The 19,383-nt window shown below is 58.9% G+C and overlaps 1 protein-coding gene across 2 annotated transcripts in view; it reads left to right on the forward strand.

Annotated features, from left to right (window-relative positions):
• Nucleotides 1-19,383, forward strand: part of SDK2 (sidekick cell adhesion molecule 2) — a 267,499-nt gene that overhangs the window by 219,964 nt on the left and 28,152 nt on the right. The window contains exons 28-37 of one of the 2 annotated variants that reach the window (XM_067715828.1): nucleotides 2,823-2,921; nucleotides 3,836-4,030; nucleotides 5,093-5,294; nucleotides 6,400-6,503; nucleotides 7,015-7,085; nucleotides 8,925-9,060; nucleotides 10,624-10,680; nucleotides 11,600-11,701; nucleotides 11,870-11,985; nucleotides 18,104-18,290. In XM_067715828.1, coding sequence (XP_067571929.1) covers nucleotides 2,823-2,921; nucleotides 3,836-4,030; nucleotides 5,093-5,294; nucleotides 6,400-6,503; nucleotides 7,015-7,085; nucleotides 8,925-9,060; nucleotides 10,624-10,680; nucleotides 11,600-11,701; nucleotides 11,870-11,985; nucleotides 18,104-18,290 — 1,269 coding nt within the window. The remainder of the gene's footprint in view (nucleotides 1-2,822; nucleotides 2,922-3,835; nucleotides 4,031-5,092; nucleotides 5,295-6,399; nucleotides 6,504-7,014; nucleotides 7,086-8,924; nucleotides 9,061-10,623; nucleotides 10,681-11,599; nucleotides 11,702-11,869; nucleotides 11,986-18,103; nucleotides 18,291-19,383) is intronic. The other variant, XM_067715829.1, reaches the window with a different exon arrangement.

The raw sequence follows: 19,383 nt of genomic DNA on the forward strand, positions 1-19,383 counted from the left end.
GACGAGAGTGCAAAGCGAAGCCCAAACACCATATGTTCTAAAGAGATAAATGAAGCTAATGATCTGTTAAATTAAATGTGTTCTACGCTCCTGCCTTGACAGATATACCCTCCTAATGGCCTGGAAGGCCCAGTTCAAGTTTAGAAATCTCAGATTTCTTGGCATTCCGAATTAGATCGAGGCAGCCTGGGAAGAGCTGCCCCCCAAGCCGTCCCCCGACTCTGCCACCCTGTTGTCTCCCCTCCGCCCCCATCTCCTCTGGCCCATATCATTCCGTTTCCATCCATTTGCCCAAAACACCTGCCCCTTGGCCATCCCTCCGTCCAGAGGGACAAGTCTACACCCTCAGGAGGGTGGTTCCGGGCCCCTGTAGAAGGGAAGCATGCCTGGGGCTGCTTGGGCAGGGAGCTCCAGACCCACGGGTCCCGGAGTGAGGTCCAGAGAGAGGAGCGGTGGAGCTCCAGACCCACGGGTCCCAGAGTGAGGTCCAGAGAGAGGAGCGGTGGAGCTCCAGGCCCACGGGTCCCGGAGTGAGGTCCAGAGAGAGGAGCGGTGGAGCTCCAGACCCACGGGTCCCGGAGTGAGGTCCAGAGAGAGGAGCGGTGGAGCTCCAGACCCACGGGTCCCGGAGTGAGGTCCAGAGAGAGGAGCGGTGGAGCTCCAGACCCACGGGTCCCGGAGTGAGGTCCAGAGAGAGGAGCGGTGGAGCTCCAGACCCACGGGTCCCGGAGTGAGGTCCAGAAAGAGGAGCGGTGGAGCTCCAGGCCCGCGGGTTCCAGAGTGAGGTCCAGAGAGAGGAGCGGTGGAGCTCCAGACCCACGGGTCCCGGAGTGAGGTCCAGAGAGAGGAGCGGTGGAGCTCCAGGCCCGCGGGTTCCAGAGTGAGGTCCAGAGAGAGGAGCGGTGGAGCTCCAGACCCACGGGTCCCGGAGTGAGGTCCAGAGAGAGGAGCGGTGGAGCTCCAGACCCACGGGTCCCGGAGTGAGGTCCAGAGAGAGGAGCGGTGGAGCTCCAGACCCACGGGTCCCGGAGTGAGGTCCAGAGAGAGGAGCGGTGGAGCTCCAGGCCCGCGGGTCCCGGAGTGAGGTCCAGAGAGAGGAGCGGTGGAGCTCCAGGCCCACGGGTCCCAGAGTGAGGTCCAGAAAGAGGAGCGGTGGAGCTCCAGGCCCGCGGGTCCCGGAGTGAGGTCCAGAGAGAGGAGCGGTGGAGCTCCAGACCCACGGGTCCCGGAGTGAGGTCCAGAGAGAGGAGCGGTGGAGCTCCAGACCCACGGGTCCCGGAGTGAGGTCCAGAAAGAGGAGCGGTGGAGCTCCAGGCCCGCGGGTCCCGGAGTGAGGTCCAGAGAGAGGAGCGGTGGAGCTCCAGGTCCACGGGTCCCGGAGTGAGGTCCAGAGAGAGGAGCGGTGGAGCTCCAGGTCCACGGGTCCCGGAGTGAGGTCCAGAGAGAGGAGCGGTGGAGCTCCAGGCCCGCGGGTCCCGGAGTGAGGTCCAGAGAGAGGAGCGGTGGAGCTCCAGGCCCGCGGGTCCCGGAGTGAGGTCCAGAGAGAGGAGCGGTGGAGCTCCAGACCCACGGGTCCCGGAGTGAGGTCCAGAGAGAGGAGCGGTGGAGCTCCAGGCCCGCGGGTTCCAGAGTGAGGTCCAGAGAGAGGAGCGGTGGAGCTCCAGGCCCGCGGGTTCCAGAGTGAGGTCCAGAGAGAGGAGCGGTGGAGCTCCAGGCCCGCGTGTTCCAGAGTGAGGTCCAGAGAGAGGAGCGGTGGAGCTCCAGACCCACGGGTCCCGGAGTGAGGTCCAGAAAGAGGAGCGGTGGAGCTCCAGGCCCGCGGGTCCCGGAGTGAGGTCCAGAGAGAGGAGCGGTGGAGCTCCAGACCCACGGGTCCCGGAGTGAGGTCCAGAGAGAGGAGCGGTGGAGCTCCAGACCCACGGGTCCCGGAGTGAGGTCCAGAGAGAGGAGCGGTGGAGCTCCAGGCCCGCGGGTTCCAGAGTGAGGTCCAGAGAGAGGAGCGGTGGAGCTCCAGACCCACGGGTCCCGGAGTGAGGTCCAGAAAGAGGAGCGGTGGAGCTCCAGGCCCGCGGGTCCCAGAGTGAGGTCCAGAGAGAGGAGCGGTGGAGCTCCAGGTCCACGGGTCCCGGAGTGAGGTCCAGAGAGAGGAGCGGTGGAGCTCCAGGTCCACGGGTCCCGGAGTGAGGTCCAGAAAGAGGAGCGGTGGAGCTCCAGGCCCGCGGGTCCCGGAGTGAGGTCCAGAAAGAGGAGCGGTGGAGCTCCAGGCCCGCGGGTCCCGGAGTGAGGTCCAGAGAGAGGAGCGGTGGAGCTCCAGACCCACGGGTCCCGGAGTGAGGTCCAGAAAGAGGAGCGGTGGAGCTCCAGGCCCGCGGGTTCCAGAGTGAGGTCCAGAAAGAGGAGCGGTGGAGCTCCAGACCCACGGGTCCCGGAGTGAGGTCCAGAAAGAGGAGCGGTGGAGCTCCAGGCCCGCGGGTTCCAGAGTGAGGTCCAGAGAGAGGAGCGGTGGAGCTCCAGGCCCGCAGGTTCCAGAGTGAGGTCCAGAAAGAGGAGTGGTGTGTGCTTGGGGTTGGTGCTTTCATTTGCCCCAAAGCTGGAGCCTCGGCCCCGTCTAGTTCCTGCCAAGTAACGCATAAACCTCACTGATAGCATCTCCACGTCCTGTGTGAGGACACGGTGCCAAGCACAGACACACACTCCTCAGAAGTTCAGCGAGCAGAGTGACCTCTTCCCCTGCCCCCCTCCGTGCTGCTCTGCCGGAGCCGGGCTGGTCTAGGGGCTGAGCAGCAGCTGCAGTGTCCCCTGCTTCTCCTCTTACCCTCCAGTCCCGGGACCACCCATGGGCATCCTGTTCCCAGAGGTGAGGACCACCTCGGTGCGGCTGATCTGGCAGCCCCCCGCCGCCCCCAACGGCATCATTCTTGGTAAGCCTGTACCCTGCCTGGGCCCTGGCTGCAGGAAGAAGGAGGTATAAGGTGTAAAGGGGCAGATTCAGTCTTGGCAGGAGAGAGGCTAAGCCCAGGACAAGTGTCCACGTGTCCTCAAGAATGGTTGTGAGTCTAATTTCTCCTACTGGAAATCTCAGCCTGTAAGATAATCAGCGGGAGGGCAAGGTTGGGGCTCAGGTGTCTTAGGGACCATTGGTCAGCTCTGTGCCTCCACGGGACCCAGGTCCCCAGGGGACTGGCCATCTGGTGAACCTCGGCCGCTGTTCCTAAGTGTAGCCAGGTGAGGGCGCACGGGCTGGCTCAGCGCAGCCGCGCCCACAGGTGGGAAACGAGGCCTAAGGCACCCAGGAGGGATGCTACAGGTCGGAAGCATCATTTCGTAGTCACGGTTCCTACTAACACACACACACGCAGACACACACACACACACACGCACACACACACACACACACGCAGACACACACACACGCACACACACACACACACGAGAAGACTCACAGGCTTGAAATGAACAGCTGTGTGAACTTGAGCAAGTCGGCTTCCCTCCATGGCCTCAGCCCCTCACCTGTAGAACGGGGGATCGGACCACCTGTACCGGTCCAGGGCTCAGTCCTGGCATCGTGCAGCGCCCGCCCCCTGTGAAAGCTGTGCCTCTGGAGACAGAGTCGATGGGGCTGGGGGGTTGGGGGGTGGCGGGAAGGCATTTGGGCTTAGAAAGACCTGGGCTGGAATTCCAGCTTGGTCAATTCCTGGCAGGTGGCCTGGCCTCCCTGAGCCTCAGTTGCCTCATCGGGGGCTGGGCTGGGGGTTGCAGACGCTGCATAGAGCACCTGCTCGTGCCCCCCGCAGCCCCACCTCCCAGCATGGCCCGTCTCCTTCCTTCCCCGCAGCCTACCAGATCACACACAGGCTCAACGCCACCACGGCCAACGCTGCCACGGTGGAGGTGCTCGTGCCCAGCGCCCGCCAGTTCACGGCCACCGGCCTCAAGCCAGAGTCCGTCTACCTGTTCCGCATCACGGCCCAGACCCGCAAGGGCTGGGGAGAGGCCGCCGAGGCCTTGGTGGTGACCACGGAGAAGAGAGGTGACTGCCCACCGGGACTGGGGAGGCCTGGGGGGCCTGGGGGGGGGCACCCACAGCCGGCCCGGGAGCTCACACCATCTCCTCGTGCACGGCTGGGAGTGGGCTAGTTGTGAGTCTCTTGCCCTGGTCCAGAATGGAAAGTGGGCTCAAATCTCTGAGGCCAAGGTCAGCAAGGGCTCCAGCAGACTTCCAGAGCTGATCTGGGAGTTCCCCTCCCCAGCGTCCTGCCCTGCCCAGATTTTCTAAAGGGTGAGCCTCTGAGACCAGCTTCCTTCCTCTCTCCCCTCCTTCTCAAGAGGAGACTGTGTCCAGTTGGGTGGAGGATGGGACTGCAGCCTAGAGCCCTGGCTGCCGTCGCCCTGCCTCCCTGAGCCGGCTTCTCACACAAAGTTGGGTTCCCCAGAAGCAGGCCTGAGCCCCAGATCCCTGTGAGCCTGATTTATTAGTGTTCCCAGGAAAAACCAGGAGGACAGTGCTTCTCAGCCAGGGCGCCCTTGCCTCCACCCCGGGATACCGGGCAGAGTCTGGGTGTCACAGGTGGAAAGGAAATGCCCCTGGCATCTAGAGGGTAGAGGCCGGGGTGCCGCTACACATCCTGCAACGCACAGGATAGGTCCCGCAACAAAGCCTCATCCACCCAAGAGCCAGAGTGCTGAGACCAAGAATCCCGCCATGGGGCGTGGGGAAGTGAACAGAGGCCAAGCCCTCGCAGGGGACAAAGCCGAGTCCCACCGAGGGAGATGTGGGCTCAGCCCCACCCCACTGGGGACAGTGGAGGTCCCATCTCAGCACCGTGCAGACCGGGGCAAAGGAACTGGGGCGTTCACACCACCTCACTGTCAGCCCTGTGCTGGGGCTGCCCTCAGGGGGTGTAAATTCCCAGGCACCTGGGCCTCGAGTAGCCCAGGGACAGTCGCTGGCCAGGAGCCACGGTGCTGACTGCTGGGACCTGCGTGCAGAAATGGGATGGGATGGGGGGCATCAGTGCTCCCGGGGGCCGAGAAAGTGCACCCCCACCTCCGCCGTGGCCTCACCTGCTCCTCCCCGATCCACCCCCTCCAGACCGCCCGCAGCCCCCCAGCAAGCCCGTGGTGCAGCAGGAGAACGTGAAGGCACGCAGCGTGCTCCTGTCCTGGGAGCCCGGGAGCGACGGGCTGTCCCCCGTGCGCTACTACACCATTCAGACCCGCGAGCTGCCCAGCGGCAGGTGGGCCCTGCACTCAGCCTCTGTGAGCCACAACGCCTCCGCCTTCGTTGTGGACAGGTGAGGCCCCCCGTGTGTCCACCAGCACCTCCGCTCCGCCCCTCCCGGCCCAGACCCCGCCCACCCCCAGATCGCTTCCACAGCCGGCATCCCCCGGGACCTCTCCGCGTCCACGCTCATCCCCTCCAGCTCTGTCCTAACCTCCCTCCCCACCCTCTCTGGAGCTTGTTAGGGCTGCCTCTTATTATCTATTTCTGGAGCCTAGAAGCCCCCTCCGTGAAAGGCTCGCCATCCTTCATTAGCTGGATTTCTCCAGCCAGGCGGAGCCTCCCTCTCCATCCTTAATAGGGGAGTGGAGCTTCGCTCCAAAGTTCTGCCTTCAATTTAATTCCTAGTGGGATGTGGGGGTTTTTTGTTTTTTGGTTTTTGGGTTTTTTTTGCGGTACGCGGGCCTCTCACTGTTGTGGCCTCTCCTGCTGCGGAGCACAGGCTCCGGACGCGCAGGCTCAGCGGCCATGGCTCACGGGCCCAGCCGCCCTGCGTCATGTGGAATCTTCCCGGACCGGGGCACGAACCTGCGTCCCCTGCATCGGCAGGCGGACTCCCAACCACTGCGCCACCCGGGAAGCCCGGGATGTATTTTTAACATTCCAGTTGATGAGACCGAGAGTTTTGAGCAAGACTTTTCCCCTCACTCCCCCTCCCACCCTCAATAAATCAGAAAGGAAGCTGTTTGCCTGCAGAGGAAATGAGGCTTATCGAGATGAAGTGCTGGTTAACTCCTGAGACCCTCAGCCCTTCCTCAATTCACTAAATGCAAGAGAGGGCTGGGGGAGGTGTCAGCTCTGAGGGGAAGTTACTGGAGCTTTCCTACCTCCAGGCCCCTCTGAGATAGGGGATATGTGGACGTTTCCACTTGGGGACCTTTGGCATCTAGCTGCGGCCAAGGTGAGGCCACACCCTGAGCTGGCCTGGTCTAGGGCACCCCAGGGCCTGGCCCAAGCTTGTTGCCTGCGTAGCAGACCGTCCTTCTGAACCTCCACGTTCCCGTCTGTGTGATGGACCCACAGCTGCTGGGGCTGCCCTGGGGAGATGGGAAGCAGGGACGGCGGGGCAGGGCCGTTAGGGGGCACCTCTGTTCATCAAACCCGATTCCCCTACACAGGCTCAAGCCCTTCACGTCCTACAAGTTCCGAGTGAAGGCCACCAATGACATCGGGGACAGTGAGTTCAGCAAGGAGTCGGAACCACTGACCACCCTGCAGGCCGGTCAGTGCCCTCCACTGGGGTCTCTTTCTCTTGGTCCCCCGGGCACTTGCTGGGCACTGGGCATTCTCTTCTGGGGGAGGAGCCTCCAAAGATGGGTGGGGCACTGGGCCTGCTGGGCCCTTGGTCTGGCTCCCCAGGCAGAGTCCCAAGGAGGTTTGGGCCAGAGGGGCCTTTGCCATGGGCTCAGGACCCACAGCCAGCCTGGCATCCTCGTGTGTTTCTTCTCTGTCCTCGAAGCTCATGGCCGACCCCAGGAAACCTCAGTGGGAGTGGGGAGGCCTGTGGCACTGGGTGCAGAGAGGAGGGGATCGGGGCCCTTGGGTTTGGGCTGGGGTCAAGTTCCCGGCCCCTCTCCCACTTTACACTGGCTCTTTGTTGTACAGAACTTGGGGCGGTGGGCATGAGGAGGGGCTTAAGTGGGACCAGTGTCTGCAGAATCTGGTCCCATGGCTCCCAGGGGGCCTAAGTCCCACCCCACCCCCAGAGCTCACCTGTCCGCCTCTCCCCCCAGCCCCTGATGAAGCACCCACAATTGTCTCAGTGACACCGCACACCACCACCTCCGTGCTGATCCGATGGCAGGTACGGCCGGGCAGGCGGGGAGGGGCCCGTGTCCCACGAGGACTCAGACACACCCTGTGCTGGGACCAGAAAGACAATAGCCCCCGCAGGGCTGGAACACGGCACCCACATGCATAGACACGCACACGCACGCACACACACGTGTGTACACATACACACCCTTCATTCCACCTCCAGATAATGTGGTCCTACCCTATACCCTTCTGTGGATGAGGACCCAGACTCGGGGAGGTGACAAGAATGCCCCAGGTCACACAGCTACTAGGTGGCAGGGCCAGGTTCGGTGCCCTTACGTCAGCAGAATCCTTGCACAGAGAAGGGCTGGGGGCTGTCAGGGCCTCCAGCGTCTCTGTGAACCCCAGCCCCGCTCTGAGTGAAGGGATTCCCGACAGAGACCAGTCACAGGTGTGCCTGCCTCACCTGCACCCAGGCTGGGCTTCAGTCCTGTCACCATGAGCAGGAACCCATCATCCAGGTACAAAGAACCAGCCTCCCACCTCTCCTCCGCCAACCACCTGCTCATCCCTTCACGGCCTGAGGAAGACCCGGGACGCATCTCAGAGACCCAGCTGCCCGTGGGTGCCTTTAGGACCCCCGCCAGCCCCTGAAGCCCAGTCCTGGGGCTCAGCGGGTCACCCACGGAGGCCCCAAAGCCCTGAACTCCTATCTCCGTTTCTCAGGATTAGAGGGGCAGGTGCCAACCTTTGCCCACCTGCAGCCCCCCTGAAGGGAAAGCCCTTGAAGAGAAAACAGGAGGGACCCCCCCGACCCCTCCCACAGCTCAAGGCCCCACCTGAGAAGGACAGTCCCTTAAGTGAAAATGACCTAGTGCAGCGGGGAGCCGACCAAGGCTGGAGCAGATCGGGGCCATCGTGATGAAGGGGGCAGGGAGGCACCAGCTGCAGCCAGGAATACAGTTAAGGAGCTAATAAAAGGCTGAACCATTTCAGCAGGTTTTTTAGAAGAGTCATCATAACTAAGTAGTTTCTGGGACTTCCCTGGTGGCGCAGTGGTTAAGAATCCGCCTGCCAATGCAGGGGACACGAGTTTGATCCCTGGTCCAGGAAGATCCCACGTGCCGCGGAGCAACTAAGCCCGTGCGCCGCAACTACCAAGCCTGTGCTCTAGAGCCTGCAAGCCACAACTACTGAGCCCACGCACCTAGAGCCCGCACACCACAACGAAGAGTAGCCCCCGCTCACCGCAGCTAGAGAAAGCCCGCGTGCAGCAATGAAGACCCAACGCAGCCAAAAGTAAATAAATAAAGTAGTTTCCACCTTCTCCAGAACCCTGTTCTCCAACTCGTCTGAGGACAGGAGCAGGAAGCAAAGAGGAAAACGATCAAGGCAGAGAGGGGCAGCGCACGAAGACACGCCGCCCCCGTTCTTGCTGAAAAGCAGGGCGAGGACTCTCCCTAATTCCCTGGAAACTCCAGGAAATCCTGGCCAGGGCACGTGATCATATGAGGAAGTTTCTAGACAAGGAACAACTCTTTGAGACGGTTCTGCGTCCAGAGTCATGCTCAGGGCCCCCATGATGCTGTGTGACCTTGGGCAAGTTCCTCACCATCTCTGAGCCTCACTTTCCTCTCTGTTCAGTGGGGATGGCATGGTGATTCCCGCCCTGCCCTGCCTCCCAGGGAATGCTACAGGGATGGAGTAACCTCGTTGGAAATGCTTCGTAAATTAAGAATGCTCAATGCCACTTTGATTCCTTTTCCCGGTTAAGACACAGTGCCTGCTGTGTGGCTGCAGGACGCAGGATGGGGAGGGAGGCAGGGGCGGAGGGGAAGGGGATGCTCAGCCATGGCCGGCCCCACCCCCACTCCCTTCCCTGCAGCCACCATCAGAAGACAAGATCAACGGCATCCTCCTGGGCTTCCGGATCCGGTACCGGGAGCTGCTCTACGAGGGTCTGAGGGGCTTCACGCTGCGTGGCATCAACAACCCGGGGGCCAAGTGGGCAGAGCTCACCTGTGAGTGACAGTGGAAGGAGTCGGGGGCGGGCGGGGGCGTGAAGCTCTCAGCATCCTGGAATCACACTAACCCAAAACCCTGGCGCCCTCCCCTGTGTGTGCCTCTCATCCCATCCCATTCAATCCCCAAGTGCATGTTTATTGAGCACCTTCTATGCTCCAGACACTGGGGGGACACCAGTGAACAAGACAGACAAGGTCCCTGCCCTCTCAGACAGCTTGCAGGCTGGGGGAGGAGCCAGGCGCTGGAGAAGAAAAGCCTGCTATAGGTAATCTAAGACCGTCGGCATGGCCTCTGTGAAGCACGTATTCCAGGAGGTCCTAAAGCAGGTGTCAGAAAAGGCTTCCCTGGGGGTGGCTGTGGTGCCGACACTGATGGATGATTCCAGGTCAACCAGTCCAGAGGAGGTTGGCGGGGGAGGGTGGATCCTGGCATGTGCAAAGGGCCTGAGGTGGGAAGGACCCAAAGCAAAGCCTGGTCATGTCCCAAGGGCAGCAGTCTGGCCCCCTCTGGTTCCTCAGGGAGATGACCATTCTGCCCTGGGGTCCCCGGAATCCAGCCTGCCTCTGCAGCAGGAAGGAAAAAATTCAGGAAGCCAAGTAAAAATCCCAGAGAGTCACACACAAGCAAAGGGATGACACGTCGTACTTCTGGGTTAGGATGGTTACTTTGGGGTCTTGGGGGCCATGGCTGGTGATGGGGTCCAGAAGCAGTGGCCCCAGTTCGAGGCGAATACAGTGACGGAGGCAAGAGCATGAGGTTGGTGCCAGGACAGCCAGCGTGAGATGCAGTCGAGGGCCTGTTTGGGAGACGTTGTGCTCTGAGCCCCACCACACACACGCGCACTGATTCACGCTGGGGAGAGGGAGGCCGGTGGGACGGGGAGGGGTCTGGAGGATTTGGTCCCTAGGTGGGTGGTGGTACCAAACCAGAGACACTGGGAGAACAGGAACAGTTTAAGATCCTCTGCGTTTTGATTTTTCCTCCCATCCTTCTCGTAAACCGTCTGCACCTTGTCTTCTAGCAGGTATTAACAGACAAGATGATTGAACACGTAGCCAAGGAAAATTAATAGAAAACCTCAGAAAGAGCTGATACAGCAGCTTGCGTTATTTTGTTTTATTTTTTGGCAGACGTGCTGGTCGTTGTGATTTTATAGGCCTGTGTATAATACAGTCATACTTCCTGGTAGTAAAATGGTTTCTGGTTCATATGAGGAAATTAACGACACCACTCTATCACGGCAGGAACTCAGCCTTAGACAAGGGGCCAGAGCTGTCCCCATCTGGGGATGCTGGGCTCCCAGGGGCTCCTGTGCCCTGTGACCTCCAGCAGGTGCACACCAGGGCAGGATGGCACTGTCCTGGGAGTTGCCTCTTCCCCCCCCATCCCCGCTCCCAGCCTGGCCCCTCACTCAGGAATCTGGAGGGCCCTTCCCTCTGCATGCGTGTTCCCATCCCGCCCCCCTCATCGGGGTCTGTGTGGCTCGGGGGGGTGTGTGTACTAACCACCTCTGTCTGCTGTCTCCCTCCGGCCCCCTCCACCCCACCCCAACCCCGTAGCCTTGTACTCCGTGCGGGACCTGAGCCGGCCCAGCCTCACGCAGTACGAGCTGGACAGTAAGTCCCCCTGCACGGCGGCTCCCCGACGGGCCCCGCCTTCCACGGGGAGGGGAGAGGGGCCTCCGAGGACGCCTGACCACAGCTGAGTGGTGCGCCCACCTCAGGCTGCTTGAAGAAGGGGAACCCCCTGCACACGCGTGACTTTCCTGAAATACACAGAAAAGCAGGGGGTCGCCAGGGAAGGTCTGCTCCAGGCCACCATCCATCAGTGCAGGACAGAAAGGGAAATGGCTAAGGCCTCGTCCTCCTGGGGCGCGAGGGACGGCGAGAGGAGGTGCGCGGTAGGGGCCGGGGGTCCACAGGCAGGCGTCCACGTTGCTGCCGCTCTGTCTCGTCCCATCAGAGGCACTTGTCAGCTCAGCTTCCGTCTAAGCGTCTCCCCCCAAGCACCCCAACTGAGCAAAAACATCGAGTTTCTTCGCCCCAGATTCGCCTCCAATGAGCCTTTTCTCTTTAGGGCTGGGCCCTGCCCCCGCGTTAAGAGCTGGTTGATGGAGACGTGGGGGCGGGGGGAAGCTGGGAACTTGAAGCAGCTAAAGTGGCCAGTGTGTCCAGGACAGGCAGGGAAGCAGTGACCTGTGACCTGGCGCCTCTGGGACAGTTTTGGTTCACACCTGTTGTCCCAGCATAAATGTTAACAGTGCACCTTTCGGTCTCAAAAATGCCCAAGGTGGTCACACTTGGCCAGGACGCCACCCAGTGTCACCCTGTGTCCAGATTCCCAGAGCATCCCTCTCCCCAGTGTCGGCTGCCCCACCTCTTACCTGTTCTTTCCTGAACCTGCACTCAGGGGTCCAGACTCGCAGGGGTGCATCATCACAGCGCCCCCTGCAGCCGCCCCCCTCCACGCCGCCCCCGTCCACTGCAGGGCCAGTGACCTCTGTGTGCCTCTCCCCTCCCCCACTCTCACCCCCAGACCTGAACAAGCACCAGCGCTACGAAATACGCATGAGTGTGTACAACACTGCGGGCGAGGGGCCCTCCAGCCCCCCACACGAGGTCTTCGTCGGGGAGGCAGGTGAGCGCCACTGCCCTTCCAGCCCCAGCACAGCTTTCCCACGCCCCGCCCCGGAAGCCCAGTAGGAGGAGAGACGGGAGCTGGGGGACCACACCCCGCCCCCAGCCCACCTACTCTTCCTCCTCCCCGAGGTCCCCTCACGCACTCACCGGCCCTCTCACCCTCCAGTGCCCACGGCAGTGCCCCGCAACGTGGCTGTCCACGGCGCCACGGCCACGCAGCTGGATGTGACGTGGGACCCACCGCCGCCGGAAAGCCAGAACGGAGACATCCAGGGCTACAAGGTACAGGCGCTCCGGCAGAGAGCAAGGTTCAGAGGGACACAGGGCCGGGTGGTGGTTGGGAGTGACCCAGCAGTGGTGAGGCCCCAGGGCTACACCTGATCCCCTGGCTGTTTGCACCCAATCCCCTGAAACACCTACAGCTGGAGCAAGACTCCGCCCATCCCCCCCCGGCGTCCTTGGGGCAGGCGGCGCTCAGATGCTAGAAATTCAGGACACCCCCCAGCTTGTATCATCCCTGGGCAGTACACCCCCCCGCCCCCACCCAGCCCACCAGCTCCCGATGCCAACGTGAGACCTCTCAAAGTGGTTATCTGGCCAACCCTAGTTACCATATTGATGCAAATTGAATGGCCAGTTAGCAAAGGACCACCGGCCAGGTGTTGGTAATTTCTGTTTAACGTTATTTCTAGATTTTAGGCAACATCTTGTGTTATGGCAGGATTCAATTTGTCTCCAAACTTCGCAAAGACCCTTAGAGCTCCTTAATCCTCCTGAAAGCCCAGTAAAGCTGGTAGGTTATAATGTTTGTGCCCATTGTACAGATGAGGAAACTGAGGCCCAGGTTAGTGGTTCAACGAGGTCACAGAAAAAGCAGATAGATGGCAGAGAGTCAGATTCCAGGTCTGCTCGCCGTCACCCTGTGAAGGGTGGGGAGGAAGCGCTGAGCACACAACCGCTGGAGGAGGCGGCAATAACAGTAATAATAATAATCACGTGCTGCTCGTTTGGACGCTCAGCCCATGGCCATGTCTGAGGCCTACCTCCTGTGCCGCTGTCCAGCGCCGCTCTGATTCCTGGTGGTTGTTTGTTATTCCAGTGGGAAGGGTGGGAGCACCCAGGAGCTTCCCGGCTTCCCCGGCTCAGCCCTCGTCCCACAGGCAGAAACTGAGTTTCCACAAAGGTAAGGGCCTTGCCCGGTCCCACGGCTTGTGGAGACCCCATTTCAGACAGAATCTGGTACAGGAGTCTGGTTCTGTGTGGGGTGAAGGAGGCAGGAGAGAGGAAGAAAGGCGTCTCGCGAAGGATGCTCTGAAGATGGATGTCGCTCCCGCGCAGCGCCAGCTGGGAGAACTAAACGTTGCGCCACTAGCAGATGCCGCCCTGGGGAAGAAGGAGTCGGGCAGGGCCTGCAACAGTTGGCAGCCACCGGACCGGGGAGGTGTGGAAGTCTCCAGTTAAGGGACGGTCCCAGGAAATGTGTGGTTGCCCAGACACCACACAGCAGACGTCCACGTGCTCAGGGAAACATCATAACCAGCCATGGACATTGACAAGGGAAACAGAATTGCCACCTCCCAGACCTGCGTTGACATCCGCGTTCACTGACCTTAACATTAACCACACATTCACACCACCAGCCAGTGGTTGCACCAGAATGAGCTGTGACGTGTGCAGGGACGGGCACGTCCACGCATCCGGCCTTTCAGGGATGCGTGTTTATTGAGTAGTTACTTTGTGCCTAGCAGTGTCCTTGGTGCTGAGATGAAAGCAGAGACAACGTGAGCTTATTTAAACTGTAGGGGAGGAAGCCAGTGATGCAAAGCAAAGGGCACCTCCAGGTGGTGGTAAGTGGAACGGGTCCAGGAGCAGGTTTGGCATTTTAAATAGGGTCGTTGGGAGAGCGCTTCCTGAGAAGCTGCCACGTGACCAAAGATGAAGGCGAACAGGGCATGAATCACGTGGATCTGGGAGAAGAGTGTTCCAGGAGGAGGGGGAAGACGAGCAAAGGCCCTGAGATCCCTGGGTGCTTGGCGTGTATAAAGCCCAGCAAAGAGCCCCACGTGTCCCAGTGTGATGGGGCGCATCGCTTGGGGTCCTCAGGGCTTTGGCTGAATGAGATGGCAGCCACAGGGACTTGGGGACAGAAGAGGGACATGGGTGACTCGGGTTTTTAAAGGCTTGTGCTGGCTGTTGCGTTGAGAGTAGCCTGAAATGGGGAAAATGCAAAACATGAAGAGGAGGCAGCATCGTCCAGATGATGGTGGTTTAGTCCACGCAGTAGCAGGTAAGAAGCATCTGCTCTTGGTTCCATCTGAAGGGGGTAGAGCTGATAGAATTTGCTGATGGACTGAATGTGGAATGTGAGAAAAGGAGAAGCAATAAGGATTTCCAAGCAGTTGGATGACGGAGCTTCCAGTTACAGCGCAGGAAAAGGGGAGACGGTGGGAGGGGGAGGCACGGAGGGAGAGCTGGTTTGAGACGTCTGTTGGACTTCCAAGGGGAGACACCCGAGGGAGCTGGACACACAGGTGTGGAGTCCAAAGGAGAAGGTCCAGGATGGAGGTGTGAACGGTGGGATCCTCAGCATATAGATGGTCCTGAAAGCCCGGAGACTACATACAAAACACCAGAAGTCTGAAAACGGAGCCCCGGGACCAAAACAAGTGATCGAAGTCTCAGAGCCCACATGAAGAACGTGCTTCCAGAAGGAGGGAGGCAGCAGATGTGCCAACTACTACTGAGAGCTCAAACAAGATGAAATCTAGGAAGCAATTATTCAGGGACGGGCAGACAGCCCGTGAGCCTAATCCGGCCCCCCACTTGTTTTTGTAAATAAAGTTTTATTGGCATGCAGCCACACCCACTTGTTTACAGATCGCCTTTGGCTACTTTCAAGTCACAGGCAGGGTTGAATAGCTGCAACAGAGACCGTGAGGGCTGCAAAGCCTAAAATATTTCTTACCTGGCCCTTTACAGAGGGAGTTTCCAGAGCCCTGGATCAGCATTAAACAGGCCAAGTTCACAGGTGACTCTGATAAGAGCTGGGGGCGGGGAATGCCTGCTTGGAGTGGGTTCACGAGAGAATGAGGAGAGGCAGCCAGTACCGACATCCCTTTTGAGGAGTTTCGCTTTAAAGGGAAGTAACAAAATGGGGTAGAGACTGGAAAAAGACAGTCAACGGAACGGAGGCGGTTTTAAGATGGGAGGAATAACTCATTTGTGTGCTGATAGAAATGATTCTGGAAAGAGGAGGAATTTGGTGAGTCAGGGAAGAGAGGAAGCTGCGAGGGGGGCTGGGATTTAGTGCAGTAATGTGGGGCCCGCCTTAGTAGGGAGCCAGCGGTTCAGCCCTGGTCACAGGAGGGAGGCGGAGGGTAGGGACACAGGGCAGGAGGTGGTCCAGCCGGGGCAGGGAGCTTGTGGGGTCTTGTGTGATGGCTTCCGGAGCTCCGTGAAGGGTCCTGAGCCAGGAGTGAGGTTGGGGAGGGAGGGAAAATGGGGAAGGGTTGTGTGGAGCTGTGATGCCGGAGACTGCAGAGAGTGGACCAGGCCAGTGTATCACGGTGGCCGGGCCACGCAAGGCTGTGCTCGTGAACTGAAAGTGTGGCTTTCCTCCAGCGACAGCCAGCGTTGTGACATGTGGGCATGAACCTGACTTAACCAGGCTGAAGTTCGGCCTGTTGCCTGTGGTGAAGCCCGAAGGGGCAGGGAATTGAGACTAGGAGAAGGTGGTGATGACGATTCACTCCTACACCTGTTCCCGTCTAAGGACGGTGTTTATCCATTAGCAGATATTTATTGAGCATGATTCTAGGCGCTTGAGATGCAAGGCAGCCAAAGACGTGGGCCCTCCAGGGAGCGTGTTTTCTAGCAGACACCTGGCTACCCATCAGCGGGCACGGCAACTCGGCTGTGTGCCCTTGGGGTTGGGGTCAAGCCTCAGCCCCTTGTGCTATTTGCACAGATGTCACTTAATCCTCATCCAACAAAGGTCTGCTGAATTCGGTTCACACAGGTAAGACCTGCCTGCTGAGGGTGCCCGTTTATGTACGTGTGGTGGCCCTGCATCCTGGACCCCCCTCCCCCCCTTCCCAAGAACGTGACGCCGGCCACTGGCACCCCCTGTCCTGCATTGTCACTTTTCTCATGCTGAAATATGTCGCATCTTTCAAATGCCTCTTCCTGGCCTCACGTTTGCTTCAGCCATTTTTCTGGTTGGTCCCTTTATGGCAGAAACCCTCCCCAGAAATGTCTGCCCGCTGCCTCTGCCCCGTCTCTCTTGAATCCACTCCAAGTAGGTTCACTCATTCATTCCAAACAGTGAATGAGTGAATGACTTCATGTGTGACTATCTACCTGTATCAGAAGACTGAAAAAAAAAAAGAAGAAAGAAAAAGGGAGGGGTTAGAGAAAAGCAAGGATTTGATGGTACCGAGTCGTCCTAACTGCCGTTCACACATGCCAGGTGGGGACACTTTTATTAGCTTTCTCACTTTTACGAACTTTCTCCAGGCAAATTGAGAAATTGAGAAGCCAATAGCGTGCCGAAACCCCGTTGGCCAGCAGGTGGCGCCAAATGCCCTCTAGTCCTCTGCGGGCCAGGGACTTGTAGCTTTCCCAACGCCTCGATTCTGAGTTCTAAAAGTAGTGAAGCAATGTTCATTGCAGCACTATTTGCAATAGCCAGGGCATGGAAGCATCTTAAGTGTCTATCGAAAGAGGAATGGACAAAGAAGATGTGGCACATATATCCAATGGAATATTACTCAGCCATAAAAAGAAACGAAACAGTTATTTGTAGTGAGGTCGGTGGACCTAGAGTCTGTCATACAGAGTGAAGTAAGTCAGAAAGAGAAAAACAAATACCATATGCTAACACATATATATGGAATCTAAAAAAAAAAAAATGCTTCTGAAGAACCTAGGGGCAGGACAGGAATAAAGACGCAGACGTAGAGAATGGACTTGAGGACACGGGGAGGGGGAAGGGTAAGCTGGGACGAAGTGGGAGAGTGGCATGGACGTATATACACTACCAAGTGTAAAATAGATAGCTAGTGGGAAGCAGCCGCATAGCACAGGGAGATCAGCTCCGTGTGCTTTGTGACCACCGAGAGGGATGGGATAGGGAGGGTGGGAGGGACACGCAAGAGGGAGGGGATATGGGGATATATGTATATGTATAGCTGATTCACTTTGCTATACAGCAGAAACTAACACACCATTGTAAAGCGATTAGACTCCAATAAAGATGTTAAAAAAGATAATTTTTTAAAAAATAAAGTAAAATTTTGTGTAGATATCCAAAATAATAAAGAATGGCACAGTCAAAAAATAAAAATAGTGAAGGATCTGCTGCTTCGCTGGCGACGAGTGGGTGTTAACCCCTGGTGAATATGAAGTAGAGTCGTCCCTCGGAATCCGCGGGGGATCAGTTCCAGAACCCACTGTGGATACTACCAAAATCTGCGGGTGCTCAAGTCCCAGTCGGCTCTCTGTATCCGCAGTTCCACATCCACGGATTCAACCAACCGCAGATCCTGTTGTACTGCACCTGTCTATTGAGAAAAATCCACGTAGAAGTGGACCCGGGCAGTTCAAACCCGTGTTGTTCAGGGGTTCAACTATTATTGGAAGCACTGTGGACACCTGCTGTGCTCCTGGACTGAAACTTTCTGCAGAATTGCCATGTCTTCCTTCTTTTTACAACCTTTGCACGTCACCTTGGTTTTGGGAAGTGGGTGTCCATGACCCCCACTATACGGACGACACAACTGCGGCTCAGAGAAGTCACCTGGGCAAGTCAGTGGTGCGCTGGGGTCAGCCCAGGCCTGCCTGCCTCTACAGTGCGCTGTTCCAGCTGTCATGTGTGCCCCTGGGGGCCTTGTCAACCTGCAGATGCTGATGCCACAGGTCCAGGGTGGGCTGACACTGCATCCCTAAGCAGCTCCTAGGTGATGCCGATGGACCGGTCCTCAAAGTCGACTCTCGGCTGGGTTTGAGGTAGACTTCACACCAGCAGTCTACCTACACTGCACTCAGGGTCCTACAGAGCAGAATTGAGTTATTCCTACAGTGGCAACATTCTGAGGGCCACCCGTGCCCGCGCTCTGCTAAATCCTGCAGGCACTGCAGTGAACAGACGCATGGGCTCTCTGCCCTCATGGGGTTTACAGTCTAGCAGAGACTGAAGGATTAGCTGTGAAAAGGAACACTCTGGAAGGGTTTCTAAAACAGCTCTTAAATACACCTATACTATTTCTTGGGCGACTCACACCTCCCATCCAGGTGTGTGGATGGTACGAAAGCAGGTGTGTCTGAGACCCTGGGATCAGGCGGGGGCAAGGGGGGAAGCCGGGTGACTGTCTCCCTCACTCCAGATCCTCTGTGCCCACAGATTTATTTCTGGGAGGCCCAGCGGCGGAACCTCACGGAACGGGTGAAGACGCTTTTCCTGGCCGAGAACGGCGTCAAACTCAAGAACCTGACTGGCTACACCGCCTACATGGTCAGCGTGGCGGCCTTCAACGCCGCGGGGGACGGGCCTCGGAGCACGCCGGCCCGGGGCCAGACCCAGCAAGCAGGTGGGGGACAGACTGGAGGGACAGACGGCGGGGAGGGCGGGGGGCACCTGGCGTCCGCGATCGTGGGGGAGTGGAGGCAGCTGAGCGATCTGGCCTGGATCCCCGGGCCCCGTGGGACGTCCTCCAGAGTGGGAGAGCACCGCCCACCCAGAGGGGCCTAGATATGAGTGCCCAGAAGAGGGGCACTGTCCCCAGAAAGCCTTGGAGAGGCCCCCAGATCTCGCCCTTCCTCCCCCCATCTTCCCCCAGTAGCCCGCCTTGCCGATGGCCAGTCCATGCCCAGCCAGCCGCCTTCTGCTCCCGGTCTGTTCCCATCTGACTTTCTCATATCTCCCTGGCTTTGTTCCCTCCACCAGTATTTACTGAGCATTCTCTGTGGGCCCGCACCGGGCCATATGCTGGGAACACGACAGTGAATAAAGCCAACAAGGGCCCACTCCTAGGGAGGGAGTCGGATCGTAAGCAAGCATCTAGATGAATTAATCTCAGGTGGAAGTGGGTGTGAGTGAGCTAAGGACTGAGGCAGGGAGTGGACAGATGGCTTCCGATGGGTTTGCCCGCGGAGGGCTCGCGGAGTGGCTGACATCTGAGCTGAGATTTCGGTGAGAAGAAGCCAGCCGCGGGAAGTTCTGGAGGAGAGGGGTGTTCCGGGCAGAGGGGCCAGCAGGTGCAAAGGCCTGGAGGCTGGAGGGGATTAGAGAACAGAGAGAAGGCCAGGTGGCTTGAAAGAACGTGAGTAAGAGTCAGGTGGCAGAGGGTCTGGGGGCCTTGGAAGGAAGTTTAGGATTAATTCTAAGCGTGCCGGGGAGCCGTTGGTGGGGATGAGCATCTGGGCAACAGGATCTGTTTGTGTTTATAAAAGATCGCCCTAGCTGCTGTACCAGGGACAGGCTGATGGAGGGGAGAGGAGGGAGGCAGGGAGGCCAGTTAGGAGGCTGGACGGCGGGGCGGGGCAGAGGAGTGGGCGATGCTAAGAACCCTGCAGTCCACACGTGCAGAGCCAGCCCTCTAGATGGTATCTAGAGGCACTTCTCTGGCAACAGTACACTTGACCTTTCCGGAAGCCCTGAGGACGGGCAGGGCAGGAGTTACC

The sequence above is a fragment of the Pseudorca crassidens genome, chromosome 19, assembly GCF_039906515.1.
Source record: "Pseudorca crassidens isolate mPseCra1 chromosome 19, mPseCra1.hap1, whole genome shotgun sequence".
Taxonomy (NCBI): Eukaryota; Metazoa; Chordata; class Mammalia; order Artiodactyla; family Delphinidae; genus Pseudorca; species Pseudorca crassidens.